At 41.6% G+C, this 15,935-nt stretch overlaps 1 protein-coding gene across 3 annotated transcripts in view; it reads left to right on the top strand.

Annotated features, from left to right (window-relative positions):
* The window catches only part of CYFIP1 (cytoplasmic FMR1 interacting protein 1), a 61,880-nt gene extending 47,067 nt beyond the window's left edge, over window positions 1–14,813 (top strand). For all 3 annotated transcript variants that reach the window (XM_026841674.1, XM_026841683.1, XM_026841688.1), the window contains 6 exons: window positions 7,251–7,381; window positions 9,586–9,658; window positions 10,789–10,883; window positions 12,022–12,260; window positions 13,129–13,276; window positions 13,748–14,813. In XM_026841674.1, the coding sequence (XP_026697475.1) occupies window positions 7,251–7,381; window positions 9,586–9,658; window positions 10,789–10,883; window positions 12,022–12,260; window positions 13,129–13,276; window positions 13,748–13,912 (851 nt within the window). In that variant the 3' untranslated portion in view covers window positions 13,913–14,813. The remainder of the gene's footprint in view (window positions 1–7,250; window positions 7,382–9,585; window positions 9,659–10,788; window positions 10,884–12,021; window positions 12,261–13,128; window positions 13,277–13,747) is intronic.
* Window positions 14,814–15,935: the final 1,122 nt, after the last annotated feature.

Raw genomic sequence — 15,935 nt, 5'->3', positions numbered from 1 at the left:
CCCCCCTTCAAAATACTCCTCCTCCACAATTTCTAATTAACACAAATTAATCCTTCCATTTGCCACCCACCTCCTGAGTATATCTTTATTTTTCCAGAGTCGCTTAGATTTATTAAATGCCACTCCAACTGGAATGAGGTTGGGTTTTTTTTCTGCTTCCCACAGATTGCTTGACGTTGATTACCAATGTTAAATGAAATCAAGGACTTACTAAGTGCTTCCTTCCTGTTTTTCTCCCTGGAACGTACAAATGGATGAATCATGGTAGTTAGCAGTATAAAAATAATCTATCTGAGGTTTTTAGCCATTCATTAAGGTCTGATTGAAAAAGCAGTAGGTATTCTCAAATATAGATTATGCATCACCAGAGTCTATGATGCTACAGGTGACATTAGAAATCTCATAGTCTCTTGCCAAAAATCCTCACCTGTAAGTATTTGGCAGGAGATGTCCAGGAACTTAACCTCAAGAGAAAGTTTCTGCTTAAATGGCAATCCATCCTGTAGGAAAGACAAAACTTTGCTTAGGCAATGGTAGCCTTCACAGGATTGATAAAAACATTTTAAAGTCCTTCATCGCTTCTCTGTTTTGTAGAGATCACAAACTGCTTTGACTTTGTTTATACTCTTGCAAAAGAAGTCCCCTATGTTTAGATGCCTACTGTACTGAGAGATCAGAGTAACTCTTGGTTTTATGGTGGACGATCGTAGCAACTAGAATTGGACTGGATCTCTAAAACCCACCTGATTCTCTGCTCCTTCACTGCCCCTGTTCTTGATAGGTTTTATCTTGACACGTGTATTTTTCCTGTTCTGAACTATCTCTAGCAGTGGACGCTTAATAACCTTCTGGAGAGTCTCTTCCAAGAAACGGCAGAGACAGCCTTTATAGCACTATCACACTACCTCTCCCTTTCCTATTGAAAACACTAGACAGAAGAGGTGTGTGGAAGCTCAGGGCACCTCCATTCCTCTTTTGCATCACTGAAGAATCATATTGTGCTCCCTGATGCCTCCCCATCATGGAGCTGTCTGCTCATGGAGCAGCTCTGACCGATAACGGAAAATGTTCTCTGTGATGGGGATGTGTAGATTTTAGCCCTCCCTCATCTGGCATCTTGAGAGGAACTGCCAGATTGTAGAAGGGCAGGCTCAAACTGTGCTTGATTGAAATCGCTGTTCTCTCCTTTCTGTGCAGAATACTCCTCTGTAGTAGTCTTTGCCACATCTTGTTTACTTGGTTTGCCACAGAAAATGGAAGCTAATACATGCCAACTGTTCTCTGTTTCCTCCTCTGCCTCTGAAAGCTTCCTGCAGAAGCTAGTAGTTGTAGTAGTAAGTCTGAGTGCGATGGAGCATGTCTGTGTGCTGCTTCTATTCTTTCATAACAAATCATTTAATCACTTCTTTATAATTGGCACACACTACACGTACAGACCAAAAATGTGATTCTGATCTACAGCTTAAATATGTAGATTCTCATCTGTCTTGACGTAACATACATTTAGCAATTCAGAACTAGTTTCCTGAGTCCATTCTCTATATGCAAAGCAGTTTAATTATGCACAGTAAATAAGTTTCTAGTTATTGCATACACTTCCGACTTTTCACTTGGAGAGCTTTGTTTGGACTCTGCTGGTTGCAGTTCCTTGAGCCCTGCACAATCAGCCCTCTAGACTTGTGGATTTCTCAATGGTGATATATTCCTCCTAAAAGGAGCAGGGTACAGACAGTGACATCAGAGTTGTTCAAGAGTCCTGTTTGCCAATGGGTTTGTTTCCATAGGAACAGTCTGAAGCACTGCGGAACTTGCTCATCTTGTAGTCATAAAAATATTTTTCTAAAAATACATTAAGCATAAGGATTTTTAAAGGGACCTCTTAAAGTCACTAAAGCTCTTAAAGGAGTAAGCTGATAAGAGTTTTAGCCTGAAATTTCATCTTGGAGGTATCATTTTTCTTATGCTTTTTTTTTTGAGTATTTGAATACAACGTTCCTGCTTTTAATAAATGAGTATTTTCATGTCCTGCCACTCTGAAGTGTCACTGGACACGATGGGGAAGCTAATTTGTCAGCTTTGCTGTGAGATGAGGCTTAGATTTTTGTCACTAGTATGTCACCCGTCCAAAAGAAAGTTTTTAAAAAAGAAATCAATGAGCTTAGTAAGATATAAACTTGGTGTGAAAGTAGCCTAATTGTGGTGGGTTTTTTTTCTAAATACAGCATTTCTGTGTTTCTTCTTAAAAAAAAATAATCAAGGAAACAAAAAATCTAGAGCTGGTGCAAGGCAAAATACTCATTACACCAGGCCATGATCTCTTGAAATCCCCTGTGTTCGCACAGCAGTGTGGGGAAGCCTCCCAGTGCCTCATATTGCTGACTGCAGTGTTCCTGTCTCTCCCTGGGCTGACTGTGCTGCTGTCAGCATCTTCTGAGCTGCTCCAGCACACCAACCTGGCAAAAACCAGTCTTCAACCTCTCCTTTATCTGCAATATTTTGGGTCAGGGTCTAATAGTAACTGGATCTAGCATAGGCTGGGAAGCGTGGTGGAGGACAGTAGTGGCTAGAGGCTTGGATGAGTAGGAGAATAAGTTAATTTCTTGGTGAGGACACAATGGCTTGAATCCTCATAGGGAAGAATATAAAAGGAATTTTTTCATAGGTTTTTCTGGAACCTGTCCATTGGAGAAAGATTTGGGAGGGAGTCACAGACTATTTGAAAGAATCTGTGGGCTACCCAAATAGCCTAGATTATTGTGAAAGGGCAGTAAGGACTCATTAGGTGTGTGGAACAATAGGATATTTCTTTCTAGCAAAATAAACACAGAGCACAGGCTGCATGATCATGATTCCCAGATACATTGATATGATTAAACCTTATGAACATTTCTGTTGAAAGGAATGGCATGGCTGCTAATATGCGGAGTTAATAATTTCTCTTGTGAGCCAAAGAGGTATTTGTAGCTAGCATTTGAAGGTCTGTATGAAAGTGAACATAAACTAAAGGTCATTATAGCACCCAGTTTCTTGGGAGCACTTTTGCTGTTGCAGATTAGCAGATTTTACTTGACAATAGTCAAGTCAGTACTCTGCAGAAAATAATCCAAAACACAACTAGACCAAGAATTATCTTCAAGATCTAGTTTGTTGTTAGTCAGCAATTCAGTTCTAGAATGAATAGCTAATTTATGTCCTAATCTCTGAGGAACCAGAATTATTACAAGCTCTGGAATGTGTTTAATTTCAGTCTGTAGGTGTGAACTGAGATTGTTTTATAGAAAATGAAAGGTGACCAAAGTGAAGAAATCCAACCAGCTTTGCATTGCATGTGTTGATTCAGTCTGACATCCTAAATTAATTACTGTACAGGCTGCACAGCTGAAACCTGGCATCTGCTGTTTGAGAGCTGTTGAGATAGGATTTTGGAAGCAGAGATGGAACCTAATCTTTTACTAATCTTCTATGCTTTACTGGATCTATTTTATATCAACAGCCTATGCTTCTGCTGAGATCTGTGTAAATCAGAAACTGAGATTATAACATCGATTATTATGACACCTAACATCATCCCGTCTGCAGGAATAGAGGGGTTAAATTAAAATTGCTTTCTTGGAGAGAAGGAATGAAAAACCTTGATTCATTTGCCTTGAAAAAATGCTATGTATATGTAACTAATTTAGTAATTTATGAATTGTACCCATAAATAAAATTGGGGGAAGCAGGAAGGTTGCATGTAGTGAAGTGAAATAAACTTTCCTAAGACACTTGTTCTTTTTTTGGGGCTTCAGTATGTAAGCTTAGGCTTTCATAAAAATACAGTTCTGTCCCCTGCACAGTATAAGGAGGTGTAACCAGGAATGCCACTGTTCAAACATTAATGAAAACATGATGATGTATTTCTGCCACAGGACTCCACTGGGGAGCAGATCATGCTTTCAGTGTCATTTCTGTTCCATGAAAAATAGTCTCTGTAGCGCTGTAAACTTTAGCCTGATTTGCTGGTAAATCAAGCCCTTCATCTAAGGGGAAGTAATGCACTGTTGATGGCAACCTTTGGAACAACTGCATGCTAAACACTGAGTGTATATATTTTCAAAATAATGACAGTTTGTTCATGAATGTGTATTAGTATATCCGTGTATGGAGACTGGGGCTTTGGGTGATGAAATAAGGTTCTTTGTTAAGGACTTTGAGAGAAACTGTCACCTGGAGTGACCATCAAAGACAATATGTAATTTTTATGGTATGAACTTCAAAACTCTTTGACTTCTGCTATCCTGCTGCTTTTGAATGGACTTAACTATCTTGCTTTGGTTTCAGTCACACCTTCAGTATGAGTTTCTTGTTGCTGGTCACAATCCTCTGTGATGCTCCTGGTTTCTCTCTGTGCCATTTTGCTCCTTTATATTTGATGTATGTGACATGGGTTATTCTCAGGATTTCACTGCCCACATAACATTGGAAAGATGATGAGAAAATTTTATCAATCTCTTTTCTGAAATCCCACAAAATCCACAGGCCAGATGGGGGATTGAACAGAGTCTGAAACCCCTCCTCTTTTCCATCCCTATCATGACTGATGATTGTTACCCTTTGCAGTAGCAGAATCATCCTTGCTGCTGTGATCAGCTCCTATTTCTCACCAAGTTGCTCCCCGCTCGCCATACAAGCTAAAGGGAAAAACATCGCCATGTGTGTCCTGCTTGCTCAGACAGTGCTTTCTCACCATGGTGACTATGTGGAGAAGTCTGCAGTTACTCACTGTGTTTCAGGGAGTCTTCCAACCCTCCTCTTGTACACAGAGATAAATGGTGAACCATGTCATGGATACTTAGACCAGAAGTGTTGGTTGACATTCTAGTTTGATTTCCTCTATGGCACAGTTCTAAGTCCAGGATAACACAATGGAATTTTGTTTCCAGAAAGTCTTGGTATGAGGAAAGTATTGGACGACTTCTAGCAGTTGATCCTTAGAAGACCTTTCTTGCAAGGCATGGAAGCCCTTGCATCAGCAGAGAAAAAACAAAGGAAATACTAGAGTGTGTAACTAAAACACACTGTAGACTTGTGGTAAAGCTTGCTTCAATTCCCTCACTTTGCATTTTTTTCCTAGCATCAGGAATTGTGAAAAATCTTCTGTTGTATCACTCTGCCTTTTCAACCTCATCTTTAAAACAAGAGCCCCAGCATTCAGCACTGCAGCATCCCATTGCCATGGTGGGCAGGTTTGTTTAAACAATAAACTTAAGAGCTCACTAGTGCTCAAACACCTGGGAATTGCAATTGGCCTTTATACTGAACACTGACAGTCTTTTCCAGAGCTTTTTCATTACATAGTTCCCATGTTACGGGAAGGAGGGAGTTGGTGTTGCGCTGGCATGACTTGTTTGCTTTTTAGCTAGATTTAAATGTGTTTTCTCTGAATAAATCAAGCTCAGCAAGCACTCACTACATCTGACCCTTCTCCATTAGTTTTTCAGTTCTGTTTTTCTATTGAGTCATTAAACTTACTAAAGTTAGCTCTGAAATTTATCTCTGCTGAACGCATGTGGGAACGCTCATTTACTGCAGATTTTCTATTGACAAACAGTTCTTTGAGATGTATCAGATCCAGCCTTGCATCCCCTTGCCATGCACTTTACTGATGTTTCGTGTTACTAATTTTAATGACATGAGGCTTCCAGTAGAAGTGTGTGGGTTAGCTACACAGTTCCCTCTTTCACTGTACGTTTTCAAGTTGTTCTGCTGAATTTGAGGGATTTCCTTGGAATAGATACACTTCAGGCTGTATTTCATGTTTGTGCACTCCTCTCTCAGCCATTGCCTTGCTGGGTAAATACTGAAGCCTAATCTCCTGCATGGGAAGTGTTTATCCGTTGTGTCCAAGGAACACATGGGAAGGTGGTGGGGGGCATCTGTGCTCTCTTTCCTTGTCTCCTCTCAATTGCTTTAGATGGGATTGGGTGGTGATTTAACTGTCTGACTTAATTCAATGTAATGGAAATGAACTGCCATATGTAGCATGCAATTCAGAAGCTTTGCACAATGTATTTTCCTCTGTCATTAGTCGAGGTTTTTGGTGCTTTTTTAAAAGGGCCAGGCTTGTGTGGACAGATGGAAAAATGCTGATAAAAATTGACTTGCAAAAAGCCAGATTGCTGTCTGACCTGCTGTACTTCTCTGCTTTCCCTTGCCCATCCTGCACATTGCTTTAACCTCCACGGTGCTAACATTCTCTGCAGAAGCTGCCAAGCCTGGGATTTCCTGGGCTTGTCTCTAACCAAGGGACTGCACAACCTGTCTGGGCTGGGGGGAAAGGAGGTGGAAATACACCAGCATGTTATGCATTACCGTTGTTTGGGACAGGTTTGGTGGAAAAGACATATGTTTATGTAAATTATGTGGTTTTGAAAATCGTAATTTTAGCTGGGTTTTAACAGCTTTTGGCAAAACTTGACAGAAACAGTGTTCTGACTGTGCTTGTCAGCAGGATCTGATGTACCCTTGCCAGCAGAGCTTGACTTGTGATTTCTGTATTTAATTGTTTTGTGAGGTTGAAGATCATCTCTGGCTATCTGTGACACTGACAGAGTCGTAGCCTGACACCACCCCTGTTCCCTGTATCTGTAGCGCTGACTCCTTTCTGCCTCTGTCATCCTTGAAAATAACATTGAATGTGCCAGTTAGTTTGGCAGGTTGGGGGACAGAGGCTGGAACAGGACTAATAGCAGACCAGAGCCCTAGTCTCTCTTCTCGCTCCTGGAATTTATTTTCCTATCTCTTATACTGGTTCCCTTTTCTAGGAATGAGAAACTAGGCATTCCATTTTGCATGATTTGTCCAGTTAAAAAAGTCAGCACACCACTGGCTTAACACTTTGTAACCTTTGATTTTTAATGTATTTAAGTACTGATCCTTTCAGTTTTCTCTAGGCTGCACATCTGAAGATTAAAAAAATCTCGTGTGCTGATACACAGAGAGAGAACTATAAACCTGCACCCTCTGTTAGTTGTGCTCTGATACTGTGTATTTATGCCCATTTGATGCAACCTTTGAATAGGCAGATTGGTTAGAAAATTGGTATGCTTTTGAGGCAGAAAGAAAAATTAATCCTGATCCTTTCGACTCTTATCCACATGATCAGAATCTTCTGTCTGCTTTTCCAAGGTAACCGGTCTGCCTGTGTGATCATCACTAGATTCTGTTCTGGCTCCTCAGATTTATTTTTTTTTCTTCTCTTTTGATTTCAGGTATCTTGGAGTTTTTTCACCATCAGTTGAAGGACATTGTTGAATATGCTGAACTGAAGACCGTCTGCTTCCAGAATTTGCGGGAAGTGGGAAATGCCGTCCTGTTTTGTCTCCTTATTGAACAGAGTCTGGTAGGTGCCTGCTGGGATAGTTTGAAAACCCATCTGTTTCTCAAAATGTACTCTCAAATTTTTGTTACTAATGTCATAAATAACAAGGCTGAAATCTGCAAGCTTGCTATTGCCGGTGGGCAGATGGGTAGAAACAGTTTCCCACTCCAATCTCTTAGGGTCTTGGAGGGGCTGTGAGGTGGCAGGGATGCCTGACTTTGGTGGCTGAGAGACCTTGCCTCATGTATGGTGCCTGAGGATTAAATATTGTGACCTTTATCATAAATTACGATCACATACAGTACTCCTGCAGTCAGTCATGGGGTGGTTACTTTCTTACGTCAATGAGTTGTGCATCTGGTACTGTTGTTTTCCTTTCCTGCTTGTCATTCCTGTTGTCATCTGAAACATCAGAGAGTTAATGTGGATAGCCTCGGACATCCTTCTTGCCATTTGGATGGCTACCAGCAGTGCCCGCTCTGCCAGAAATTCATCTGTCCTAGTTTGAGAGAAGCTGTGAAACATGTCCAGTCTTTCAGATGCTTCCTATAAGCCTAGCCTCTACCTTACAGCATGCAGAGCTGCCTGCTGTTGAGGGCATGGTGCTCTTTATCCCTACCTCTCGTTTTCTTTTCTCGCTCTTCCACGTTATAACTATCTGTTGTTTAAACAAATGGCCAGACGTGTCATTTCTTTGTCTTCATGCTTTTGGGTGGTTACAGAGGGAAAGGTGGGTGTTGCTTATGGACCAGCAAAGCAACAGGTGTGCTGTCTTTCTTTCCTCTACCTGGGTTATGCCTTTGGGACTTGGGTGGGGAGTCTCCTCCCTGTCTGTGCACACAGGGCGATCTGCCCATGCTGTGCAATCACATGCTCCCCTGACTGCAAACCAGCTACGGCATTTCTTCAGCAAGCTGGCTGGGGGCCTGCCTCTGTACAAAAATAAATTCTCATGTAAGACTCCTTTTCTAGGGTGTGTTAAAGCCATTGATGTTAGATAAGGTAATGAAGACACGCTGTTCCTCAGAGTGCTGCTCATGGTGTTAGCGGATCCCTCTCTTGTGGTGTTGAGTAATTGGAAGGCCAGGTGACAAGCAGCAAACCCATAGTCAGTAATGGGATAGCTGAAACAAAATCAGGAACTGGATTACTTTGTATTCAGACTAGGAGGATGCGTAAGGTAGGGCCAGGCAGGTGAGGGCACTCACTACCTCCTGGGAGGATTGCCTGAGGGTGTACCAAAGTGACACCAGCACTGGAGGTACCTTCTCTGCGACACTGGCTTGGTGACACTTCCTAGTTATACACCTCTGCTCACTGCCCATCTTGGTTTTGCCCTTGGTGTTGCCCCAATGTCGTATCATGTATTTCAGTATTTTTTGACTGTGGTCATCCATCATAGCTAAACTAGACTTTACCCTGGTGCAAAATGTAGGTCTGTAGTGCATCTCTGAAGTGGTTGGGTCTTGTTAATCTTGACTTCCTAGTGCATGTATTTTCGTGGTGTTGGCATCAAGGAATTAGACCTGGGAAAGGTACACAAGCCCCGGTACTCCAGCCTTGCCAAGGGTGTGGCTGATGAACATCTAACACTAGTGGTGAGTGATTACAAATGAGCAGGGACTTCACTCCAAAAATGAGGAGAGGGGTTTACCATGTCATGTGTCATCTTTTGGTCATCTCTGCATTTTCTCTGCGCATACGTACAGCAGCCAAGATCCAGGAGACATGTCTTCTTTCACTCTGTCCCTAAAGATGTAAAGTACTTCCTGAGAGGTGGTTCACCGCTGCTGTCCTATGTCTCAGCCTGCCTGGCAGGGAGATGCCCCCACCACGATACCAGGTTGTGGGTATAGGGCTGGTAAAAATAACCAAGAAGTGAGTCATCTTCACCACTCTGTTTATCTGTGCAGGGGCCGTCTGCTGCTTTCACTCCACAATTTCTCACACTGCATTAGTCCTTTTAATAAATACCCTGTCCTTTACGAACTGCCAGCTGAGGGTGGGAGGAGAGCTGCTGGAGTTTATTTGGGAATCCAGGGTAACCTGGTGAAATCAATCCCTCTTTAGGAGCGATCCTGTGAGGAGAGTGAGGGCTGGGAGCGGCTCCATGCAGTGACGATGGAGGCTGCCTGCCCTCTGGTGTTTCTGCGAGGGTGTGCTTTTGGGAGCCTGGTTTGGGGATTCTTCCATCCTAAATGCCTCTCATTTCCTTTTTGTTCCAGTCCCTAGAGGAAGTGTGTGACCTGTTGCATGCGGCGCCGTTCCAAAATATCCTGCCCAGAGTTCACGTCAAAGGTATCGACTAAGTGAAAACACCTTCCTGGGGTAATGGTTTCCAGTTTTCTTGCCTGTTGCTGCGGTTTCTGTGACTGTCCCCAGCCATGCTGTTAATTACAGGACAGAGGTAACAGATTCAGGCCTGATTGCCTGGCTGAAAAATATGTGCTGCTTAGTGAGGCTCAGCGCAAATTACAAGTGGAGGGGGATGAGGATGCCCTGACAGGAAAACATGGGATAGATATCCGGGATAGTATTACCCCTCAATATGGGTGTGTGAGAGGCTTTTCCAAAGGTGCTCTTTAGCTTATGTGATTGTCAGTTACATGGGGTGGGCTTGATCATACAGAGTATAGGAAGTCTGTCATCAGAGTGAGTAAATACAAGTGGTCCCTGGTCCTAGGAGACTTTTCACGTGCTTTTTTTACTAAACTGGGCATGCAGTGCTGAATCTTTGCAGGATTGCTTCCTTTGGTATCTGCTTTCCTCACCATAATCAGATGATGAGCTTTTCCCCCCCCCCTCACGCTTCTTTCTGTGTTGCTCCTCTTGTCTGCTTTCCTCTCTGTTTCTCACTGCCAGAGCAGCTGATTTGTTCTGCTCAGAGAAATCCTCTTGGCTAAAAATCCTTGCGAATATGTCCAAGCTCACAATTAGCTACTTGCATCTCTGCATAAAACTAACCAGACCATTGTAAACAGTATTTTGCCATTTGCCAGAGAACATTTCCTACTTGCCAGTGATTAGGGGGTGCCAGCTGCTTTTTTAAGCCTTGCTACACATAAGATTCCACCCTCATTATACCCCACCTTCTAGAGTCAAGCATTTTATGGGTGATAAGGACAATTTTCTTGGCTTAGTACAAGTGGGAGTCAAGTATGTTCACAGCAGCAGCATAATAGAGCTTTATATTCTTTCTTGAATTAATTAACTAAATGTATTCTACTACAAATCCTTTCTTTTTGCATATGCAATGCAACATTTTAGAATATAAATATATTTGAAGATTAACCAGCTATTTAGAAGTAAAATTACCTATAAAAATAATACACCCAGTTTTCTTCTGCACTGAATAAAGACTGTGTGAAAATAAGAATTTTATTGGTTAACTGCAATTTATCAATGCTGTTTTGTTTTCTTCCTTTCAGAGGGTGAAAGACTTGATGCTAAAATGAAGAGACTGGAATCAAAATATGCTCCACTACATCTTGTTCCTCTCATTGAAAGACTGGGCACACCTCAGGTAATCTCTCTCATTTGTGTCAGAAGCAATTCCAAGAAATTTCTGAGCGCTAGAAAGCCTGTCCTTTCACATGTGCTGTGTCAGAACTTTCACATCCAGCTTGTTCACGCAAGAGGATTTTTTTTTTTTAGATCTATGGATCTGGTAAAGCTATTAAAGCTCAGAAGTTTAAAACATTTGAGACTGGGGTGGAGGTGACACGTTTTGAGGAAAATGCTGATTTGTATGTCTGTTGCTATGTGATACCTTCTCAACATAAGGGCCAGCCTAGGAGGTTTTAATGCAAATTCCACCAAAAGCCATCAGTTTTCTTGTGCATGTGTATATATTTTTTTAAAAACTATTTATTCCTCTTTCAGCCAGATGATTAGAAACTCTTGGAAAATCAGCTGTCATTTGAGCTGAGCTCTCCTGGAAACAGTGACGAAAAAGAACGTTCTTGAACTGCCTTTGCAGTTTCAGCACTATTTTCCTTTCTCTCAGTGTGACGGATGCATTCATTCCCTGCTAACCTTAGCAGTTTACAAGCAATTGAGATGTGAATAGTAGAAGCTAAGAGCAGAGTGCTCTGAAGCAGACTTCAGACTGCTTTCGTCAGCATAGGTGCTGCAGTTTGGTAGGTGCTGCTGCAGCAGGAGAGAGCTCTCAGTGTGAAGGCACAAGCTGGGACAAGCCCTAATCGGCTTTGCCCCATATAGGTTTTGTCTGAGCCTTTTTGTGCTGCCTGTGGGGCTTTCCCATCTCTGACAGCAGCAGCTAAGGGAGACGTGCAGCAGAGCGCAGGGAGGAGCTACTGCCCATACTAGCAGCACAGCACTGAACTCTTTGGTTTTGCTTTCTGCCTCCATTCAGGAAAAGAGTTCTTTAATAGTCCCTGGGACTAGTCCCAGATTAGCATTACTGCAATTAGTGTTACCTTCCAGCCTGTTGGCTTGAAAAGGCTTTTACAGTTTTCTCCCAATGTTTTTTTTCACTAAACTGAACTCCAGGTAAGCAGCCTCTGACCTCACTTGAAGTCAGAAAAAATTTCTGCTAGAATAAACCAAGTGAAAGTGAAAAACATGTTTGTTGTTTTTTTCTAAAGAATGTGTTGTAGTCATGTGGCTTCTATCAGGATTCTGCACTTTGTCGCCCTTAGCAAATAGCAATCGCAAGGGAAGGGGACTTGCTGACCAAAGAACGTCTCTGCTGTGGCCTGTCCATGTTTGAGGTTATCCTGACGAGGATCCGCTCATTCCTGGACGATCCCATCTGGCGCGGGCCCCTGCCCAGCAACGGGGTGATGCACGTGGATGAATGCGTGGAATTCCATCGCCTCTGGAGCGCGATGCAGTTTGTCTACTGCATCCCCGTGGGAACGCACGAGTTCACTGTGGAGTACGTACTGCCCAGCTGCCAGCGGTTCGCCTGCAGGCAACAGCACTCTGCTTGTCACCGACCAGAGGGCCTAGAATGGAGGCATTTGTTCGCCCGTCTGCAAGAGCTCAGTGTGAAAACAAGGGAGAGGGTTGCAGTTGCTGGGAGGGGCTCATAATCTATGAACACAGATATTATTGTATCTTTATTGAAAATAACCTTCTATTTTAAAGTACTGCCAGTTTATAATGAATGAGCCCATGACAAACAGGCCCTAGAACACATATTTCAATAGTAGTCAGACCCCCATGGATGCTGAACTTAAATATAAAATAGCTGAACATTCGTGCATATATTTCTAACAAGTATTTCTTCTCTGAATTAAGAACGAGCACGTGGAAGTTAACATGATTAACATGAGTTACCTAGGAACTGTGGTTCTTGGCTTTGTTAATTTTGGTAATACCCTTATTTTGAAAAACCGTTGAGCTGTAATGTGCTTTCACTGAGCAATTATGGAGGCAACAGCATAGGACATTTGCTTCCTTTCATGCCTGCAGCCCAAAGAAGCAGAGTGGTGTTGAATTCCCACTTTTGTTTCCTTTGCAAATCAAATGTAATGCTGCTGGAGTCTCATGGGGAGTAAATGTTTTTGGAGTAATTGCTTTGTGTAAAACTGGGAGGGGGGAACTTTTTTTTTGTTAAGCATCCATTTGCATTGCTTGTGGTATCTGGAAAGAGAATTTACTAGAGATTTTGCAGTATTTTCTAGATTAATGTCTAACATACTCGGTTTTTAGTATGATGGCTGATTAGTGAGCATTTCCTGTGGATATGTTTCTTAAGACTTAGGTGGAACGTGCTTTACACGGTGTGTTTCCTGTCTCAGGCAGTGCTTTGGAGATGGCTTGCACTGGGCTGGTTGTATGATCATCGTGCTTCTGGGACAGCAGCGTCGCTTTGATGTGCTGGATTTCTGCTACCACCTGTTGAAAGTCCAAAAGCATGATGGCAAAGACGAGGTTATAAAGAATGTGGTGAGTTGGAAACATCTGGTCTGTATTTGCTGCAGTGAAAAAGACAACACTAGATCAGAGCTGTTTGTACTCAGATGTAGTGTAGATGTAGCAATTGCTTTTTAGAGTGAAATGCTGAAAATGAGGGCACTGGGGGCTTTAGGAGCAAAAGATTAAGGCATTAGTACTGGAGTTTGGCGACTGGTTAGTAAGAATTCTGATTTCCTCAATATGTGGGATTTTCTTAATGCTTTCCATCTCATCTAAGTGCATTCGGATTTTGACAAGGCTGCTGTAAATTGCCCTTCTTTGCATATAAAGCAGGACTGTCCAAAACCAAAATGCACTTTGGATTTTCAATGGATTAGCAGTGGAAGGGAAACATTCATAACACTGCTGGGAGAGGTGAGGTAATATAGCATTTGCAGCTTTTGTGTCTAAGGCTTTTTATCTCCAAAGCTAATTCCTCTGTGTCTGTTTTTGATGTTGCAGCCTTTGAAGAAAATGGTTGAGAGAATTCGCAAGTTCCAGATTCTGAATGATGAAATAATTGCTATTTTGGACAAGTATTTGAAGTCTGGCGATGGAGAGAGCACACCCGTGGAACACGTGCGCTGCTTCCAGCCACCTATTCATCAGTCCCTTGCCAGCAACTAGACTTCCCACCTAACAATACTTTTTGCACCTATTTAGGCTGAAAGTATGAGAAAAAAACAACAAACAAACCCCACACCAACAGTTCCAAGGAATACTCATCAGCATTTTTCAGTATGCCTGTGCCATTTGAGTGGTGCACTGTCCTCTTCAGTCTCCAAGCACAGTAACTGTATACAATCCATACTTATTTTTCTACACTAAAAATTTTATACACTGATTAAAAACTTGCGACTGTAAAAGATTTTTGAAATCTCTTTGCATTCCTGTACTGAGGTGGCCATTTCTGACTGGACTGGTGTAATTTTCCCCTGAAGCTGTCAAAATAATAGCTGTGGAGGATAAGAAACTTGAGTTCTGTAGGAAAAAAAAAAATCAGAAATCAATTCCTAATTGTTTGTATTAGAGCATAATTGCTTAATTAGCCTTTATTAAAAAACAAACAACCAACAAACTCTGCTGGTGCTTTGTGAATAATTTTTCTAGTCAGTTGATTATTTTTTCTCTATGTAAAACTATTCTCTGAGATCAGTAATTATGGAAATGAAGGCTAATTAAGGTGATTGTTTCAAAGTTATTTAACATGGAGGTGACTGATAGTATTCTGATCTTTTAAAAAGGCAGTAGTTTGATTGAAATGGGACTGTTTACTTTTTCCTAATGAGAGCTTCTAACACAATTTATATTTTTGATTGGCAAGACACACCTGTGTACCAAAATACATGTTTACAAGTGACAAGGAATTCTTGTTTACAGGAATCTTGACTACAGTGATCAGGTGTAAGCTATCCTAGCACATAAGCTCTAACGATGTTAATCATGATTTACTTATGGAAAGTATTTGTTTAATTACACTTACTGTATCATGCAAACACTGCATCAGTAAAATTGTTTGTAAAACTTTGCAACTGTAAAATCTGAATTTTAAAGCAACCTCTTAAGCCGAAAGTAGTAACTCCTGCTTGTTTACTGCAGGATCCTGGCAGCGCTTTTCAGTTGGCCATCAGCATCAACCCAAAAAGAAAAGTGAGTTAAGATGGCTGGAACACATACAGATGGATAATAACCCATTTTACCCAGGATATGGATTTCTGGAGATGGTATTTGGTTAATGTTTCTAACCCCCAGTGGGAAACCAAGAACATATCCCTTTGAGAACCCCTTTTTCTCCCTTCCTTCTTACTAGTTCAAGGTTAGTTTCCAGCACATCTCTTGTCCTGCTTAGCTCTTTTCAACTGTTTCACAGCAATGGAATTGAGTCCAGTAATGGGTAGAAACAAGCATCTGACAGAGGAGGTACACAAAAGATAAGGAATGTGGAGATACTGGGGTGGTAGGGAACTGGATTAGTAAGGAAAGAAATTAACTGAAATTCCTCTGCAAAAGAGAGGATAGATACTTGCCAGGCACTCTATAAGCGAGTTTCTATTACTGCTGTTTTTCCCATGATATCTGTGCTCAAGAGCTGCTGTTGTGGTGGGAGCGCACAGGAGGCTGCCCAGTGCGTGGGATATGCAAGTCGGAAACACTTGTGCTTTACTACACCAGTTTCTTGCAGGATTTCTTTCACAAGGTGCTTAACAGACAGTTTTCTTTAAGAAATGTTTCTTTTTAGTTCTCAGAAGACTTCCAGTCATCCAAATACTTCCCTATGCTTCAGGCTTCAATTAAGGAAATGAACAACTTCCTTAATTTGTTGAGATAATCACTGGTTTTCAGATAAGTCTCACAGACCTGAGGCTTTGGCTTGGCACTGTGGTTATTTAATAAAGCTTGGTTTTATGTTCAAGAGCAATTTAAAAATAACTAATGATGAAAGTTCCAATTCCTACCAGTTAACTTTTAGAATTGGTCTCTAAGTACTAGCATTAGTATGTATTTTATGATTACATTTTTCCATTTAGTATGAGTTTAAGAGAATACAAACATTAGTCATATGAGATGTCTGTTTCGCATTTTTCAAAGGTAGGTTGCTTTTTTTTTTTTCCGAACAGGATTATTAGACTTGATGGGAGCCAAAACCTCT

The sequence above is a fragment of the Athene cunicularia genome (genome assembly GCF_003259725.1).
Source record: "Athene cunicularia isolate RWA chromosome 1 unlocalized genomic scaffold, athCun1 chr1_part1, whole genome shotgun sequence".
Classification (NCBI taxonomy): Eukaryota; Metazoa; Chordata; class Aves; order Strigiformes; family Strigidae; genus Athene; species Athene cunicularia.
The sequence above is the reverse complement of the archived record's forward strand: the minus strand, read 5'-3'. Positions and strand labels throughout refer to the sequence as shown.